Source organism: Mytilus galloprovincialis, chromosome 4 (genome assembly GCF_965363235.1).
Source record: "Mytilus galloprovincialis chromosome 4, xbMytGall1.hap1.1, whole genome shotgun sequence".
Taxonomy (NCBI): Eukaryota; Metazoa; Mollusca; class Bivalvia; order Mytilida; family Mytilidae; genus Mytilus; species Mytilus galloprovincialis.
The window spans coordinates 36271870-36289748 of record NC_134841.1 but is presented as its reverse complement, the minus strand read 5'-3'; the positions used below and the strand labels follow the sequence as shown (position 1 = coordinate 36289748).

Here is a 17879-nt window from a genome sequence, read left to right as displayed (position 1 = left end):
ATGCTGCTGTCCATTAGATTGTCCGCCTTGGAATGTCCTGCCGATTGGCGAGACATGTCTCTGTGTCAGCAGTTTTTTGAAATATTACAATACATAAAGTGGAAGTAAAATAAAATTTTCTGCATGCTTGAATGCCCATTGTTTGCCAATGAACGACAAACAAATTGGTCAATTATTGTTTAACAATTAATGTGTGGATTTTTTTGTTAGGTCTTTATTAATGCAGTCTTGCCAGAAAAATCCATCTTATGAATATTCATTAGATAATGTCAACAGAATACTTGAAATGCTTTTAAAAAGTTCATATACAAAATGATAAATTGAAAAGATTTAGTTTGACACAAGATAATTTATTACTTTATTAGTGTGAAATAAGCCACCCTGAAAATGTGGTTCTTCCTCTATCATCACTTCCAATATCACCAGATCCCCCGTAAGATGAGTGTGTTCGCACATATATTACATCACCTTGCTTTGTATCTAAAACAACAACTGCTGTTGCGTGCTGTGTGTCACACGTATCGCTCGTCTCAAGAAAAACAGACCCTTTTGCGTCTGCGTTCTGTATCAATTCAAAAGAGCCATAAGAATGGCACCCCATTCTAACATTAAATGTAAAAACGTATACACCAGATGTTTTTACTGTATATATTCCAGTTAAAGGATTGTAAGCACGGTCTGTACTTGTAACAACGATGTCAAATTTTAGTGTATGATGTGGACCGTGATTGTTTTCATTTTTACTCATGTAAGCATAAAAGGCTGGAGGGCGATCAGATGATGGATTTCCAATCAAAAGTCGCTGATCTGAAGAAGAAAAAATGTATATTTTTTATTAAGTAATGACAGTTATACTGAGAAACATTCATTTAAGATAATGTTGGCTTGTAATTTACTACGCATTTTTTTAATTTTCATTAGGAAGGGGCGGAGCGAGCGAAGCAACTGACTTGAAAGTGAAACATTATTCTATCATCATTTTTTTAACGCGTAGATGATGCATACTGCAAACATCAGGGCTTGGTCATTCTAATTGTAGATTGCCTGCAAATTTTCTAGTGCGTATTTTACCTTCAAGGTCGAAAGTATAGGCAAAGTTGGTATATGTTCGCACGTAAAACTTTTCGTGCCTGTACCAGGTCGGGTTATACTAAAAAGTCTATCGTATAGTTATTGACTGTATTGATAGCAATATACGACAAGAGGTTATCAAAAACAAAATTAAAAATAACAGATTACGTACATCTATTCACTGGAATATTTTCTTCGATTGTTCTGCTTTCTGTCTTATCCATATAATTTGGCGTTTCAGGATGTGTTTTCTCTTTGAGGAAATCATTGTCAAGTGATTTCTTCTGCAACAACTTTTTTAAAACTGATATTTTTTCTCCATGGCGAGATTGTTTATGTTTGACACTATCCAAATTCGTTTTTAGTTCCTCGATTTCACTTCTTTGAAAAGCAACAGTTGTCTCAAGATTCTGAATACGATTACTTTGTTCACTCAGTAGCGATGATTGTCTGTAAACCAAGGTCTCCAAATTCTTCAGTCGGATTTCAGTCTCGGTATTGCCTTTATTTGTGTTGTCTAATTGTATTCCATAGCTACAACCTATTAGCGCAAACAGAAGAAGGATTAACATTTCGGACTCTTGAACTAAAGTGAATTGCTTTTAATAACCACAATTCTCAGACATTAGATAACCTACTTTAATTAATGTACTAGTATACAGACATATTGATATCAATCAGTCTACGGAGGGTCTGACGTATCAAAAATCACCACAAGAACGTATGAAAAAATCTGGCAAATGGCTCACACCAAGCGAGAAATTAAAGCTATATCTTTTGGATGTTTTGACCAACCTTAGTGGTAAATTTAACTTATTTCATGCATTTAATTTTGTTTGGTCAAATATCGGAACTTTTAGAGATCAGTTAGTTTAAACATATTTATTTATAGTGGATTGGGAAACAAGTTTTGCAACTTATATTAATCCCTTTCCACTTTGCGGGTGCGAGTGCTGCCTTGTAGCGGCATTAGCCTGCTCTTTTTCGAAATCTACAAGGGTGTCTTTAACGTGCAAGAGATATGGCTCTCTCTTAACACGGGTCAGCCATTTATCGTCCCCTTCCCAGAGGCGGATTTAGAGGGGGGCCCAGGGGGCCCGGGCCCCCCCCTTTTTGGGAAAAAATTTGGTTGCTTATATAGGGAACCATTGAAGCGTGACTGGAGCGGGCCCCCTCTTAGGTCAGTCAGTGGGCCCCCACTTATGAAAATTTCTGGATCCGCCACTGCTTCCGACGGACTATCATCGTTTCCTCGAGACCATACTCGCAAATGGTGTCAAGGGAGAGCCGAAAATTCAGTTCCTGAAATTTTCATCCCAGACGGGAATCGAACCAGGAACCTTTGTGTTAGTAGTCCGATGCACATAGAGATAAGTGATATGATGACTGCTATAACAAATATATTCAGTTTAATTTCCTTGTAAACAATATTCGGTGAACACTCCTGATCTATATCATGTATATGTACACATAATGCTTTTTATCTTAATGAAAGATGGATATGTTCGCGAAATTATCATAGAATATAATTAAGTCTCAGTTTAAACTAAGTTGTGGAAATTTACGCATTTCGATATTTGGCAACATATTTCTTTCAAAAAAAGATGAACCCTTTCTCCCTAAAAAAAAACCCCGCCTCTTCCATTTTAAGGCAATGATTATTTAGCCGCCACCGTCAAAATAGAAAATATGCTACTTTGCCGGCTGGCAAAATAGGATTGATATGTTATTTTGCCGGCTCCAATTAACATATATTTAATTTACTATAGAATACAATACTTTTATTTTGCTTGTTCTTAATGTTAAGAGTGAAATGTAATATTTACTTTTGAAAAGTACTAAGAAACAAAATGCGCGGGCACTGTCAACATGCAACATAATAAATGATATACCAGTAGCTAAATAAGAAAACAGTTTTGAATAGTTATTTGAAATTTATGTAACATTGTCATATTTTATTTTTGTAATTTTCAAGAAGAGGGGAAAAATAAACTGAATCCAGATTTCCTCCATACCGTATATATAGTGTTAAATTCAGAACTTGAAATTTTCATAAGTGGGGGGCCCATTGACTGCCTATTAACAGGGGCCCGTTCCGGTCATGTTTCAGTGATTCCCTATATAATCAACTTTTTTTTCGGAAAAGGGGGGCAGGGGGCCCTAAATCCGCCTATGAAAGAAGTTTGATTGATAGCGTTAAAAAACTAAATAATATTGTTTTCGCTTTGCTCCGACAAATATGACTCAATCTAAAAACTGTAACCTCGTCCCCACTTCAAGTTAAATGGTGGCTCCATATAATAACAATACTTCACAAACATTTAAGGAAAAAATCTTACTTTTGAAGAAAAAAAGATTTCCCGGAAATAATCATCTACACCATAATGATTTTGTATATTGTATTTGGTATGAACAAAGTCCAAAAGTTAGACATTTTCAAGAGAAGACTCTTTCTTTCTGCATACAATTTGAGGCTTGCGAGGAGCAGAGGTAAACATATCAAAGTAAAAATGTACACATTTACACACACAACATTTAAGTAAACACAGGTTACAGAAAACAAATGAATCGAGAAAAGTTTTAACCAGACCAGTTCGCCCCAGAGTAGTGTCGCCCCAAATCCCGCTCGCCATTTTTTAAGTATGGTTTAAAAATTACACAATAAAAAAATTGTCAGATTTTGATATTCTTAGTGTTGCCATGAGATTAGTAATCTTTTACTTCTGCACTGCATAGAGACATTTACAAAATACACAAAACCTCTGAACATAGATCTACAGCAGGTTTGACATTATAGATATATATATATAGAGACATATAAAATGCATGTGTATTACACTCTGACATAGACTATAACTGTTCCAAATCATGCAATTGAGAAATGTAGTCAAACTCTACCTACAAATAATTACATTAGATGTATGTTTCATTATAATACGTTATTCTGATTGGCTACACTGCAATCTCACGTTATTCCTTAAGCTATTGCATTACACAATAAAATTTATCATTCATGATGACACGAGGTCCCACAATAAAGTGCACAGGTAAATTAAATAAAAAATCGATAAAAAACGTTTTTCATGATCCTAGCTATAATGTAATTATAAGTATTGAATGCTTCTTTTTGTAACTAAATGTACTTCGGTCAAAGCTTTTACACTCCAATGAAGTTACAAAAAGAAGCATTCAATTCTTAAATGTATTCTAGTTGTAAAAGTCCCGACATTCCATCTGAAAGGGTCTCGCACAGTTATACATTATGAGTTGAATAATCAAATGAACACGCATATATTTTTCTATAATCAGAATTTAGTATAAAAAACATTTTTTTTTACAGATGGCATTGAAAGGTATCCGAGTGATAGAGTTTGGTGGATTGGCTCCAGTACCCTTCTGTGGAATGATTCTTTCTGACTTCGGAGCTAATGTGATTAGAATAGACAGGGTATGATTATTTGATAATGTACAACATTTATGCAAATTTTAGAATTTGAGATGAATTAAAATCAAAGAAAGATATTGTTTCTTTAGATTTGTTCAATATATGTTGATTGTAAAAGTATTTAAGAACTTGGGAATTTGTACATGGATTATACATATTTTTAGGTTTAAAAAGATGTAAGAATATTCCTAAACGGCAATTTAAACCACAAGTTGAAAAACACCAACATTTTAATAACAGAAAAGACACAGTACTCAAAATACTACACTGAAAAGACAAATACAATACACATAATACTCCTAAGAAAAGACAAATACATTTGTACATTGCAAAAAAAATACCACACAGAATATGCAAATACATTAAACAAAATTCTACATTATTGATACATTATATTATATACATGTATAAAAAGCAGCACACTATTACACATCTGGTTTAGAATCTTTACCTGACATTAGTTTGTTTTCAAGCCAAAACCAATAATTAATAAATTATGTACATGTTGGGGTTTTTTTTCAAACAAAGCTTGTTGTCATGACTGTACACCACTTATTCTCAAGAATTAACTTTGAGTTTTTCTATTTACTTTCAGACAAAATCCTTTGCAGATACAGATTGTATGGGGAGAGGAAAACAGTCAATTGCCATTGATTTAAAACAAAAAGAAGGTTTAAATATTGTACATAAGATGTGCTCCAAAGCAGATGTTCTCATAGAACCATTTAGACCTGGTGAGATTAGGATTACTATGAATTTATTTATCTTTATGGATACCAATTTTTTTTTTTGATTGAGGAAAATTGTATTTTATGGATATTTGGTTTTGTGGTTTGCCTAAGTTTGAAAATATTCCTATAGAAAACTTGTACTTTGTTGAACATTGAAGTTTGTGGTTCACTTATACTCATGAAATCCATGACAATTGGAATCCCACGAATACTGAACTAAAAGAAGTTTAGGAATAATCATTAAATGTAAAAATCAAGCTAAATATCAAAATTTTAACTTGTTCTGAACATTATTCTCATTCAAAGAATTCTTAGTAACCCTCCATTGTAAAAGAGTTTTCTTCAATCTTAGCATCATTAACCAGCAAATTTTCAGTGACAATCAGAGTCTGATTTGGTAAATACAATGTACATGCAACCATGTAAAAAATATGCCAAGCAACTGGTCTGAAGAAAAGGTTTATGAGTATAGTATAGATATATGATACAAATTGCAGTGCAAATGACACAAGTTTCTGTTTAGGTAGTCTGAATATTAAAAATTTGAGAAACCAAGACTAAAAATATTTAGAGCATAAAAAAAACCCCAAAAAACAAACATAGCAGAATTGCAAGTATTTATATCAAATTTCTAAGGAAATCAAATACATTAACATTTGTACATAATTTATAAGTTGAAAATAAAAAAGGCTTTTCAAATTATAACGAACTGGTTTAAAAACATTACAATATTTTTTTGGGGCAGATTTTACAATAGTTTTACCTCTAAAAATATAAATACAGAATAATATTTTAAACCTCAGGTAAAAATGAAATATCATTAAGCTGTTAAAAATGTTAGATGTTTTTCATTACAGGAGTAATGGAAAGATTAGGGCTAGGTGCAGATAAACTATTAGCTGACAACCCTAGATTGGTGTATGCAAGAATCAATGGATTTGGACAGAAAGGACCACTTGCAAAAAAGGCAGGACATGATATCAACTATATATCAATGTCAGGTTAGCTAAGTTAGGAGCTTATGATTACAAGAAATTGGTCTAACTTCATTTTGCTATCAAGTATTTTTATACTATGGGGCTTATCTAGAAATCTATGATACAAACATTTTACTTATTTCTTTGCTGAAAAATTAATATTTCAACTATTTCTATAGTGGAATCCATTAGCAAATTTTAAATAAGCAGTTCAGCTGTATGAGAGCATATTGACCAACAAAATATAGTTGAATATCTGAGACAAATCAGAGCATACGGTACCCAATATTAGATTTTTCACAATTTTGGCAAAAAATTGACCTTTAGACCTATTCTCTCCATTTACCATTTACTTATAATTTTTTAGATACATATATTAGATAAGATATTAAGAAAAAAAGTTTAAGATATCATATGACATGATATACATGATCTTTCCTCATATTTTGAATAATGGGTAAACACAGAAAGCACCATTAGCAGAAAACTCCAAGCATATATGACTGATATGTTTTTTTAATTGCAGGTTTGCTGTCATATCTTGGGAAGAAAGGAGAGCCGCCATTGCATCCTGTGAATTTACTTGCTGACTTTGCTGGTGGTGGTCTAACATGTGCTTTAGGAATTGTAATGGCTTTGTATGAGAGAAATATTTCTGGTAAAGGACAAGTTGTTGATAATAGTATGGTAGAAGGCTCAGCGTATGTAGGTAAGTTAAAAAAAATAATTGAAAACTACCCAAGATAAAGGAGATTAAGATTTTACATAATTTACCAAAACTTAAATTATATTAACTATTACACATATATATATGAACTGTATGAAAAAATGGAATCATTTTGGGAATTGTCATTCAGAGATGGGTCTGATTACTTTCAATGTAATTGATTAAATTACAATTACTTTGTCATTTGTACGATCAAATTAAATTAACGATTATATAATTTCTGAAAGTGTCTGATTAAATTAATGATTACATTGGTAAAGTAATCATGATTACATCTGATTACAATGAATTTAAAAAAAACCACATATTTTGAATGATGTGAATGACTAAATGTTTAATATAACTGTATAATTTTTTAAAAAGGATTTTGTTCGATATATTCTAAATGTTAACTTCAAACTTCATCTATTTTACCAGGTCAGTATATATCAGTAACTGCAAAAAAAATTTTCTAAAATAAAATTTGCATTTTGAATTTGTAGAACATCATTTTTTTGCAGTATATCCAGAAATTACAATAAAAGTGCAGCTCTCCTTATTGTTAAAATATGATAAAGCAAGACCAACACTTTAACTTTTACTGCCTTTACAAAAATGAAGTAGAAGCTTCATGACATAGCATATTACACAGTAAAAGGGAAGACAATTTCATAGTGAAAAGTCTTGTACAGATGCATTATATGTACGGGTATGTCAGATACTGTAAATTCAGAAGTTAGTGCGATGTTTTTATTATTGCAAAAAATGTGACAGAGTTGTAAACGCAATAATTCAAACTCGCAATTTGAAATATTTTATATGAATTAAACAGGATTTTTCTCAAAATCTTAAAAAATTTAAATCACATTTAAGGGGGCTCGTGGGTCTTAATCAAATTTTTTATTTGATATAGGATTTCGCTATATTTTTCTATAAATGAACTTTATCTTATACTTAATAGAAAAATGAAATAAAAAAATGGGGTCACTGTTCATTTACGCTCACAATCTGCCATCCAAAGAAGCATACATTTTTCTTAATGTCCTTTTTTTCTGTTGAATTAATAGGAGAAATAGAGATAATATCGGAATAAAAAAAGAACTAAATTACATAAATCGCTTAAATTTAACAATTATTCGAAAACAACAATAAAAAATATAGGTCACCGATGAGTTAAAAAAGATATTTCCAATTTTAATGCCAAAAAATGGCATTTTTGCACCAAAGGGAGATAATTTGGAGCTTTTTCAATGATCTACATTTTAAAAGTCACCTGGGGCCAACACGAATTGATTTTTTGGTAAGATTTTTGTACCATATGATAAAGTAGCAAATACTAAAGGTAATAAAAAAAATTTGTAATGAAAAATAAATATTATATTTTTTTATGAAAATTTTATACCAGCGAGCCTTCAGAAGTTAGTGCAATGTTTTTATTATTGCAAAAAATGCGACAGAGTTGTAAACGCAATAATAAACTTGCATTTTAAAATATTTTTCTCAAAATCTTAAAAATTTAAATCGCATTTAAGTCTAAAATGACAAAATCGCAATAATAAATGCACGCAATTATTTCTGAATTTACAGTAATCTGTTACCCAAAGATGATATATAATAAGTTGCATGTCTAGAAAATCTGTAATAAGTCATTTATCATAATGTTTTCATTTGCAGGAAGTTGGTTATCTAATTCCCAGAAAATGCCATATATTTGGGGCAGAGAAAGGGGAGATAACACATTAGATGGTGGGAGAGCATTTTATGGTGTCTATGAAACCAAAGACAAAAAATATATATCAGTTGGGGCATTGGAGCCACAGTTTTTTAAGGAATTGATAAAAGGTATGGTTGACAATTTTTAAAAATAAAGAACATAATACCTCACCAATATTTATACACCATTGATAATTTTTAGAATTTTTAAGTTCAAACTTTCAGTTTTTGCAACTTTTAATACAATGAAATCTGTCTATAACAAACCTTGCATAAAACCAGAACCTGTAAAAATAGAACTTTTTTTATCAAGCATGCAGTAAAGAAACTCTGCTTTATTGGAATATTTTTCTAAGGATTCAGTGTAGACATGTTTTATGGATTAGAAAATTATTTGAGGGGAAAAAAGTACCTTGTAAGTTATAAGATTGTTGTAGAATATGGATTTTTTTTTTACAAACTTGATTCGCATAAGATTTTTTCATTAAAAAAAAATCATTAAGTTTAAAGTATTAATGCATTGCGAAAACAAATATTTCATCAATGAAATCCATGTCAGATATTCTCATTAACATCCTTTTTATATAAGATGTAATTTTTTTTTAAAGTCTGATAAAGTTTTTTCGTAGGCAATACGTTTCAACTGAGGGACTACACAGGCGTCGAAAGGTGTCATTATGGAGTAAAGGGGTGGTGTCAAAAGGCGTCATTATGGAGGAAAGGGTTAAGGCTAAAAATGGAGAAATTTATTAAGCGAAGAATGAATGGTATTACCCCACATATATACAAAACATGAATTTTAATCTTAAATCATACTATAATGTGCTTCCTTTCTTAGGTATGTTTAAACGGAACAATCCATCCTTTATGTATAAATTTAGTTTTATTTTTTAATTTTTTTTCTATTCAGGTCTTGGATTAGAACATATTAATCAAACAGATGATCCTGAAGAAATGAAGAAATTATTTAAAGAAGTTTTTCTTACCAAGTCTCGTGACGAATGGGTATACCAATTCCAGAATTTAGATGCTTGTGTAAGTCCAGTATTAGAACCCAAAGAGGCAGCTGAACATTTACACAATGTGGATAATAAGACATTTTTACAAGATAAATCTGGAGGATATGAGCCCGGTCCAGCACCTAGATTGTCAAGGACACCAGGAGTTGATAAGGTCCTACCTCAGCCTGTGATTGGACAACAAACTCTCATGATTATGAAAGAAATGGGATATAGTGATAATGTCATAGAAAAACTCTTACAATCTGGTGTGATAGAGCAAAACAGTAAAGATTCAAAATTATGATAAAATGATTTAACTGTTATATTTCAGTTATAGATATATCTTAAATATTAATTGAATTTTTAATTCGATATGATTATCATGCAGAATACAGTTACAGATTATATTGAATTTTGTATAGTGCAGTAGGGGATATACAAATAGAAAATGGAAAAGATGTCTCAATCTAATCACAAGAGGCTGATTTATAGAATATATATTGTTAATGCAGACTGTTGAATAGCGGTTGTCATCTTACTAATTCATATCAAAAAGAATATATTTTTATGGCAAATATATTAATTTTTCACCTTTTTTACAAGGGACATTCATTTACCTTTCAGATTTGTCTACTTCACATGTTCCGTTATTTATATACTATCTATTAATAGTCTTTTAAAAAGCTTGTTATTTTGAAGCAGAGGAGCATACATCCTTTAAAGTATACTTTGGTGACTTCAGTTAAGTCGCTAAGCAAGATTAACTGATTTTAGAAGAAGAAACTGCACCGAATAAATTTGTAGATTAATTTATTGATTTGTTGTTGTTTAACACCACTGTCTGAATTATTGACTATTCTGTTGAGGCTAGTCAGTGTTTATATGTGGAGCATTGGCGGATCCAGGGGGGTTCGGCGGTTGGACCCCCCCCTTTTTTTGGTCGATCAATGCATTTCAATGGGGACATATAGTTGGAACCCCCCTTTTTAAAATGGCTGGATCCACCCCTGTGGAGGAAGCAAAAATTAGTAGGTTTTACATTAATGTTTAATTTAAATCAATCCATACTTGTTTCTTTGTTGAGTTTGAATTTTATACATATAAATCAAGGCAGTATGTTTCATTATTTTATTAATGGCTTTGCAGAAATATATGTGTTTATGTACTGTGGATTCATAATTATTGACGGGACACAAATTTTTGGAGATTTTGTGGGTAAAGATGAACCACAAAATTATATAGTCAACAAATAACACATTGTCTATGGGGTTGTATGCAGACCTAAGCAATCCATGACATCAGATATCCATGGACATCTTAGTTTTCCTTAATACACAAAAAAATAGATGTTGATGTTATGTAAAATAGAAAAATAAATCAAAAGCTTTAACTTGGCCATCCAAATAATTAGTATGACCAGTAGGGCATGTGAGCATATCAATATTACTGTGACATAAACAACAGCAGTTTTACATTTAGTTTTTGGAGTTTCCTCTGAATTGAGCATATTTTATTTCTTAAAAATTTCTCATTTTTTAGCTGTTCTGAAAAGACTAAAAATGTAAGATTTTGATGAATCAGCATGACAAGATCTATCTACTGGTACTTTTGGACTCTTTTTTTGAGTTATTGGGTCTGAAATGTTAATTTTAATGGTTTTGTCATTTTGGCTTTTTAATAACTCGAAAGTTATTTGATCTAGGTTAGCCAAGTGGCTTTTCCCCAAGGTAAGTAATAAAGACAAACAAGGGCCTCTTGGTTTATAGTATGTCTGATAAATAGATGCTTCCATTCTTTTTTCATTGAAATTGGAGGGTAAGATCATTTATATCATGCAGCACTTACTTAATACCCATCAACTATTTCTGAGCAGGTGAACAGATTAAAGTTTTAAATTTGAACTGTAACATGAAAACCTTTACCCATTGATATTTAGAAACAATAAAACCTCTTCAAAAAGTACAGGATTGACTTTAATCTTATAAACATTATTTCAAGGGTGTTTGAAGGAATTGTAATATTGTGTAAAGGAGTAGGTCCAGTAAGACCTCTTTTTGGCCCCAAAATATAGCAGTTTTACAAAATTGTTAAAATGGAAACTTTTAGTTATTTATTGGCCAGTAGAATGCTTCTGCTACATGAATATGGGCTGTTTTTGACAATATAATGCACAAATATCGGGTACTGGCACCATTAAGCCGTGCTAAATAACTGAAATCTTCACAATTCAAGCATTTTAGCTAAATTTTAGACGGTTTTCGTGTAAAACGAAAGTGGCCGCATTCATGTTCATTCATAATATTGAAATGTAAGTTGTATTTTGTGATAATACAAAACATATTTAAAGGTTTAGGATGAACACGGATGCGGCCACTTTCATTTTTGACGAAAACCATCCGAAAAGTGACATTTTTCGGCACATTTGGTAGATTTTTCTTATTTGAGCTTGAATCTGATCGATTTTAATGACTAAATCAGTTAAAATCTTTCACATAAACTAATTGAATCGAATAAAATAGACACTTAAGTGTATAAAAAGTGGTCAAAATCTTTCGTCAGATGAACCTAAAATTTGAGGCCAAAATCGGTCCTTACCGGACCTACTCCTTTCTACACTCAACACAGATGAGTATTGTTAATTTTTTGTTATCTTGTATATATTACAGATATTTTGATAAAATAACTGCTGTTGAATCTCTCTCTCTCTCTCTCTCTCTCTCTCTCTCTCTGTGTGGTGTGTGTGTGTCCGTCCGTCCGTCCGTCTGTCTGTCTGTTTGTCTGTCTGTCTGTCTCCGTCCGTCCGTCCGTCTGTTTATCATAACAAGTTGCAGATTAAGTTCGAATTTTGTTCCGGTCTGACGATTTTGTGTACAGTTATTGTCCTTGGAACATTAACTCAAATATTTCACACTTTTTTTGTTATGCTTGAAGACATTGATTTCATAATGGGTATATAATTTTATCATGACAAGTTACAGATCAGGTTCAAATTGTATTCCAGTCTGATGACTTTGAGCAGAGTTCTTGTCCTTGGACTTATAAAACTCACTTAAATAATCGGTTTTCTGCACTTTTATCGCCATGCTTATAGATATTGACTAGATATTTGTTATTTGGTTAACACCATGACAATATATATATCAACCAGTACAATGAATGTTTAACTGGTAGGGGGCTTTGTATTGCCATGCAATACTCTCAAAATGGTTGTTATACTGGTTATTTTAAGCAATAATCATAATCAATTTGTGAAAAAAATCTAGTATAATGTAGATCAATGTAAGACGACATTTTATTTGAAAAATCCAGGAGTCGGTTTCACAAAAAAACTTACGACTAAGATTGGTCTTAAGTCATGAACAAATCAGTATAATGTAGATCAATCTTAGTCGTAAGTTTTTTGGTGAAATCGACTCCAGATCAAGCCGCATCATGACCAACATTGATTTTCCCCAATTGATCTTTGTTAAATTTTCAATTTTCAAAAAAATGTGCAGAATTCATCTTTGTTTCGAATAACGAAATTCTTGCCATGATTAAATTTTTATCCTGTCCAGAACTACAGACAAAATCTCACATAACATATTATTGCACACAAAAAAACCGATCATCACTGGAAGTAAACAAATCAAATCTTTACCCTTTTTCTTGTGTACAAGTTTAGTAACCATGTCACCTCTAGTTTTCAGCAAAACTGATGAAAAGGAAGACTCTTTAATGACGATTTTTACCAATATTTTACGTGTATGTCTATACCGGTAAGTTTTGCAAACTACAAAAGATAAATAATGTACTGCAATTTATTGATTAGTGAATAAGCCGTTTTCTGAATAAAGCTGTCGTGGATATCTAAACATAAATATCAAAGCATGATCTCAAAATAAGGCTATTCATTTTTTTGCAGTTTTATATCGAATTAAATTAAAGGTGTTTTGAAGCTCAAATGTCATTATGCAAGACAAAATTTAAAAAAAAATCCCATTTGATTTGCTTCCTGAAAACGGGGAACAAAACTCCAACAATGCCTTTCATTCCAGCATTTTTTTCCTTGTTTGGGGGGATTCCATAGCAACTGTTGTCTACAATGTTTGTAGATTAAACTGTTTCCTTATTCAATCGTTACTGCAGCTTTGTGTCTGTTATCTTGAAATGTGTCATCGAGTAGCTGTTTGTGTGCTTTCATGGATAATTTCGTTGTTATTTAGGCGGACAATGAGAGCTTCAAATAACCCTACAAAGGATTCAGTGCTGCAGATTATACAGGACGTTTATTGAACTGTCATACGATCACTAATATTAGTGACAGGTTGCAAAAATCCTATGTAGATGTGCATAGTTTTACTATGCATGATCATAGATGATCATAGATGTGTAATGAATAATGGACATAAAAATGGAGTGGATTTTCTAGAATTCATAAAGTGAAAAGGTATTTTTGCAATAAAACTTCTTCAAATTGAAATATAATACAATACAATTATGCTAGGGACATATTTTCATAAGGTACCAAATATTATTTGATTAAAATTTTTAATATAAACATTATCAGTATTTCAGAACTTGTCCATTTAAGTAAACATAATTTTGTAGAGCCGTATAAAGGGAAGTAATTCTGATAATCATTAATCTAGCTAGGAAGATGATACCAGAGACATATAACACATGTATTATATGAGGGGGAGGACAGGGGTCAGGGAGAAAGGGGGTAGGAGAAAGGAGAGGAAGGCTGGGAGAAAGGAGAAAAAGTTGGAGAAAGGAGAAAAAATAAAATATCTCTCCTTTTAAAATTTTTTCTAATATTTCAAGAAAAAATATCTCAAAAGGAGATGTTTTATTCTAATGGAAGAAAGGAGAACAGGGGTAGGAGAAAGGAGAAGAGGGGTGGGATAAGGGAGAAGGGTACCCCCCTGTCCTCCCCCTCTTATATGTCTCTGATGATACTAACATATGACAATGGTGATCAGTAGTTATCGGAGGGGTCACAGGCACTTGTCTCAGAAATTTTTTTCCCTATATACCTTAATATAACACAAGGTACTTATATATAACTAAATTTTTTGAAAAATGACCCCCAGTCACGAATTCCCGTTATTTTTCGATTTCTCGGTTGTCAAACCTACTTAAACTTAATATGCCGTAAATCTAAATTGATTTATCTACACAATGGTATATGACACGACTATCATTGTTGTCGGGATCATTAGTAGCAGGTCTCAGAAGTCGGTCAACGGGATTTTTTTTGCATTCGTCTCAAACTTTGGCAACACCCAGTCCGCATGTAATTTTATACTGGTTTCTCATTGGTCGATCGTCTGGCTAAAAATAAATGTGGGAAATTTTGGTCAATTTATAACTCTACATTAGTGTCGTTGTGTACACGTGTGTTTCATAACAAAATGAATGTCAAACAGCTTATAGCATTGAATCAGGTAAAAAATGGTCATAACCTTTTGCTTCTGGGGCAAAGTGGAACGGGGAAGAGCCATTTGGTCTGTACTATAGAACAAGAACTAAAAAAAAGGGGGGGGGAACGGTCGCAGTCACAGGAACAACGGGAGTGGCTTCCTTGAATATAGGTGGGATTACTGTCCATTCCTGTTCCGGTATAGCAGATGGTCATTTTTCAAATGACGAACTATTACAAAAATTGACTATTGATGAATATTTTCGAAAATACAAGGGGTTCTGCAAGTTTAGGATTTTAAAAATGTCAATTTACCATTCAAATAAGGATTGACAAATGTTTTTGTTTTGTTTTCCCTACTCAAAATGATATCAAACTGTTATTAGAAATATACATACCATGAACAAATAGCATTATTAGCTAAATACATCTTTTCATGATACTTCAAAATTTCTCGCTTTTCAAACCTTTTGGAGTTATCTCAATATCTTATGTAAAGTCCAGAGAGAGTCTGAATGATGTCAATAAAATGGGAAAATCTGAGTTCTAAAATTAGAAACTCCTGACACATTCGACAGACCTCAAAAAACACTTATTTGGGTTTGTTTCACATAATCTGTAAAGAATTTACAATAAAGATAATAATTTATAGTCAGAGGGAAGCTGACAGTTTTTATTTTAATAATTTTTATAATAATTCAATCACTGCGGGCTGGGTGTTGCCAAAGTTTGAGACGAATGCAAAAAAAATCCCGTTGACCGACTTCTGAGACCTGCTACTAATGATCCCGACAACAATGACAGTCGTGTCATATACCATTGTGTAGATAAATCAATTTAGATTTACGGCATATTAAGTTTAAGTAGGTTTGACAACCGAGAAATCGAAAAATAACGGGAATTCGTGACTGGGGGTCATTTTTCAAAAAATTTAGTTAAGTACCTTGTGTTATATTAAGGTATATAGGAATTTTTTTTTCTGAGACAAGTGCCTGTGGGAGGGGTCCTGATCCCGAAATCCCGGGCTTTGAAACACGAAATCCCGAAATCCCGGGCTTAAAAACACGAAATCCCGAGGTCCCGAAATTGGAAAAAAGAATTCCTGGATCCCGAAAGGGTCAATCCCGAAATCCCGAAATCCCGAGCTTAAAAACACCCGATCCCGCAGTCCCGATAAAGGTCCTATCCGCCCTCTTATATGTTTATGTTGTTTACAAACTAATTTAATTTGTTTATTTATGTGATTAATGCTGGGACTTTTATAGAATTGAATAATAGTCCGTGATTCATGTAAATGGGTCATTTTCAAAAAATGTCAAATTTTGAAATTGAAAAAATTATTAAAAGTTACTTATTCAAACAACCCTCTACATAAGCAAATCATAACAAACAATACTTTAAGAACAACATATTAAAAGATGCAATCTTAATGATGTCATACAAGAATATGTTGAAACACTTTTTGATCGGTGGTACATTATTTTGTCTATCCTGTTACCATTTTCAAAAGAAATTTTGGGTTATTAAGAAAAGGTTTAGATAAAATGTTAAGCTTGTTTTACGTAGACAATTAGATGGTTTTCAAGAGAATAAACTTCTATATATATTCATTCTGTAATATAATAGATTATTTGCCAATTTTCCAGGTTGTACTGAAAAATGCCTCTAAAAATTGGTTTTCAAAGGTTGTAAAAATTACCACCAGTAATGCAAGTCTAAGATAGCAATTTATATTGTTCGGCATTTTTTCACCCTTTCAAATAAACCCAACATCAAGTAAATCCCTCATAAGTTAGTTTACTTTTCTCTATATTTCATTGGTAACAGGAACGTACATTTCTGATATATTACTATATAAAAGTCTATCCTGTTACCTTTTTGTCTATCCTGTTACCGATATCAGTATTGCACCTGCGAATGCTTAATTGGGAAGATTAGGACGTTATAACCTTAAAAGATGACTTCAAACAACGAAATATTTCATTCGTTTTGCACCTATATGTTAAGATAAAAAAATTAACGACGTTTTTGTCTACAATTGTCTATGCTGTTACTGTAACCATAGCAACCATAGTAACAGGATAGACATAACAGGATAGACAAATTTCTTCGTTTTTGATTGCTGTTGTGAAATAACTACTCCCTTTGGTGAAGTGATTATGTTTTTCTATTGTGAATTTGGTTTCCAACACGTTATTGCACTTTTTCGAATATACTGTTGGTGTATTTAATCAAAATTGGTGGTAACAGCATAGACATAAAAAAAAAAGTACACTATATTTTTTTCACCGTAAATGTCTTGAAATTTCTTTTCTCTACACTGTCGTTCAAGAAACGAGGCGTTTTAAATGTAAAGATTACTTTGCACTTTTGAAATCAACACTGACTGATTTAATATTCATAGGGAGAATAATTTCACTGCTGATTTAAGTAGCGGTAACAGGAAAGACATGAACCTCCTGTACGCAGATTCAATTTAGTTTGTAGATAATATGTTACATACAATGATATAGAAGCTACGAATTTTCGTTAGAGTAATATTTAACGTTCTTAAAAAGTCCCTTTTGTAGATATCAAGGCGATCAGAAAATCGCAAAAAAATCATTTGAAATGTGTTTTTCTGACACTGTACGCAGACAAATACCCCCAAAATGGGTCTTAAATGCAGTTTAATCTTATCAAAATAGATGTAAGGTGTGTTTATTATTAATGTCCTGAATCACAAATCCGACAAGCATTCATTTAAACCATTACAACTGAAATTTCCATTAGAAATAAAAAAGTTAGCATGGGTGTACTGAAAATTCGACATTTTTTGAAAACGACCAAAA

At 32.0% G+C, this 17879-nt stretch overlaps 1 protein-coding gene and 1 long non-coding RNA gene across 2 annotated transcripts; one reads left to right on the top strand and one right to left on the bottom strand.

The window, feature by feature from the left end:
• Nucleotides 1-329: 329 nt before the first annotated feature.
• On the bottom strand, nucleotides 330-1682 carry LOC143072019 (uncharacterized). Its single transcript, XR_012977017.1, has 2 exons — nucleotides 1244-1682; nucleotides 330-807 (listed from the first exon to the last, which is right to left on the bottom strand). It is a non-coding gene; the product is annotated as an uncharacterized LOC143072019 (long non-coding RNA).
• A 1787-nt stretch (nucleotides 1683-3469) lies between these two features.
• Nucleotides 3470-10457, top strand: LOC143072018 (alpha-methylacyl-CoA racemase-like). The gene is made up of 7 exons (XM_076246784.1): nucleotides 3470-3561; nucleotides 4412-4519; nucleotides 5112-5250; nucleotides 6105-6248; nucleotides 6751-6933; nucleotides 8605-8772; nucleotides 9554-10457. The coding sequence occupies exons 2-7, from the start codon at nucleotides 4412-4414 to the stop codon at nucleotides 9946-9948; spliced, it is 1137 nt and encodes a 378-aa protein (XP_076102899.1). The 5' UTR covers nucleotides 3470-3561; the 3' UTR covers nucleotides 9949-10457.
• Nucleotides 10458-17879: the final 7422 nt, after the last annotated feature.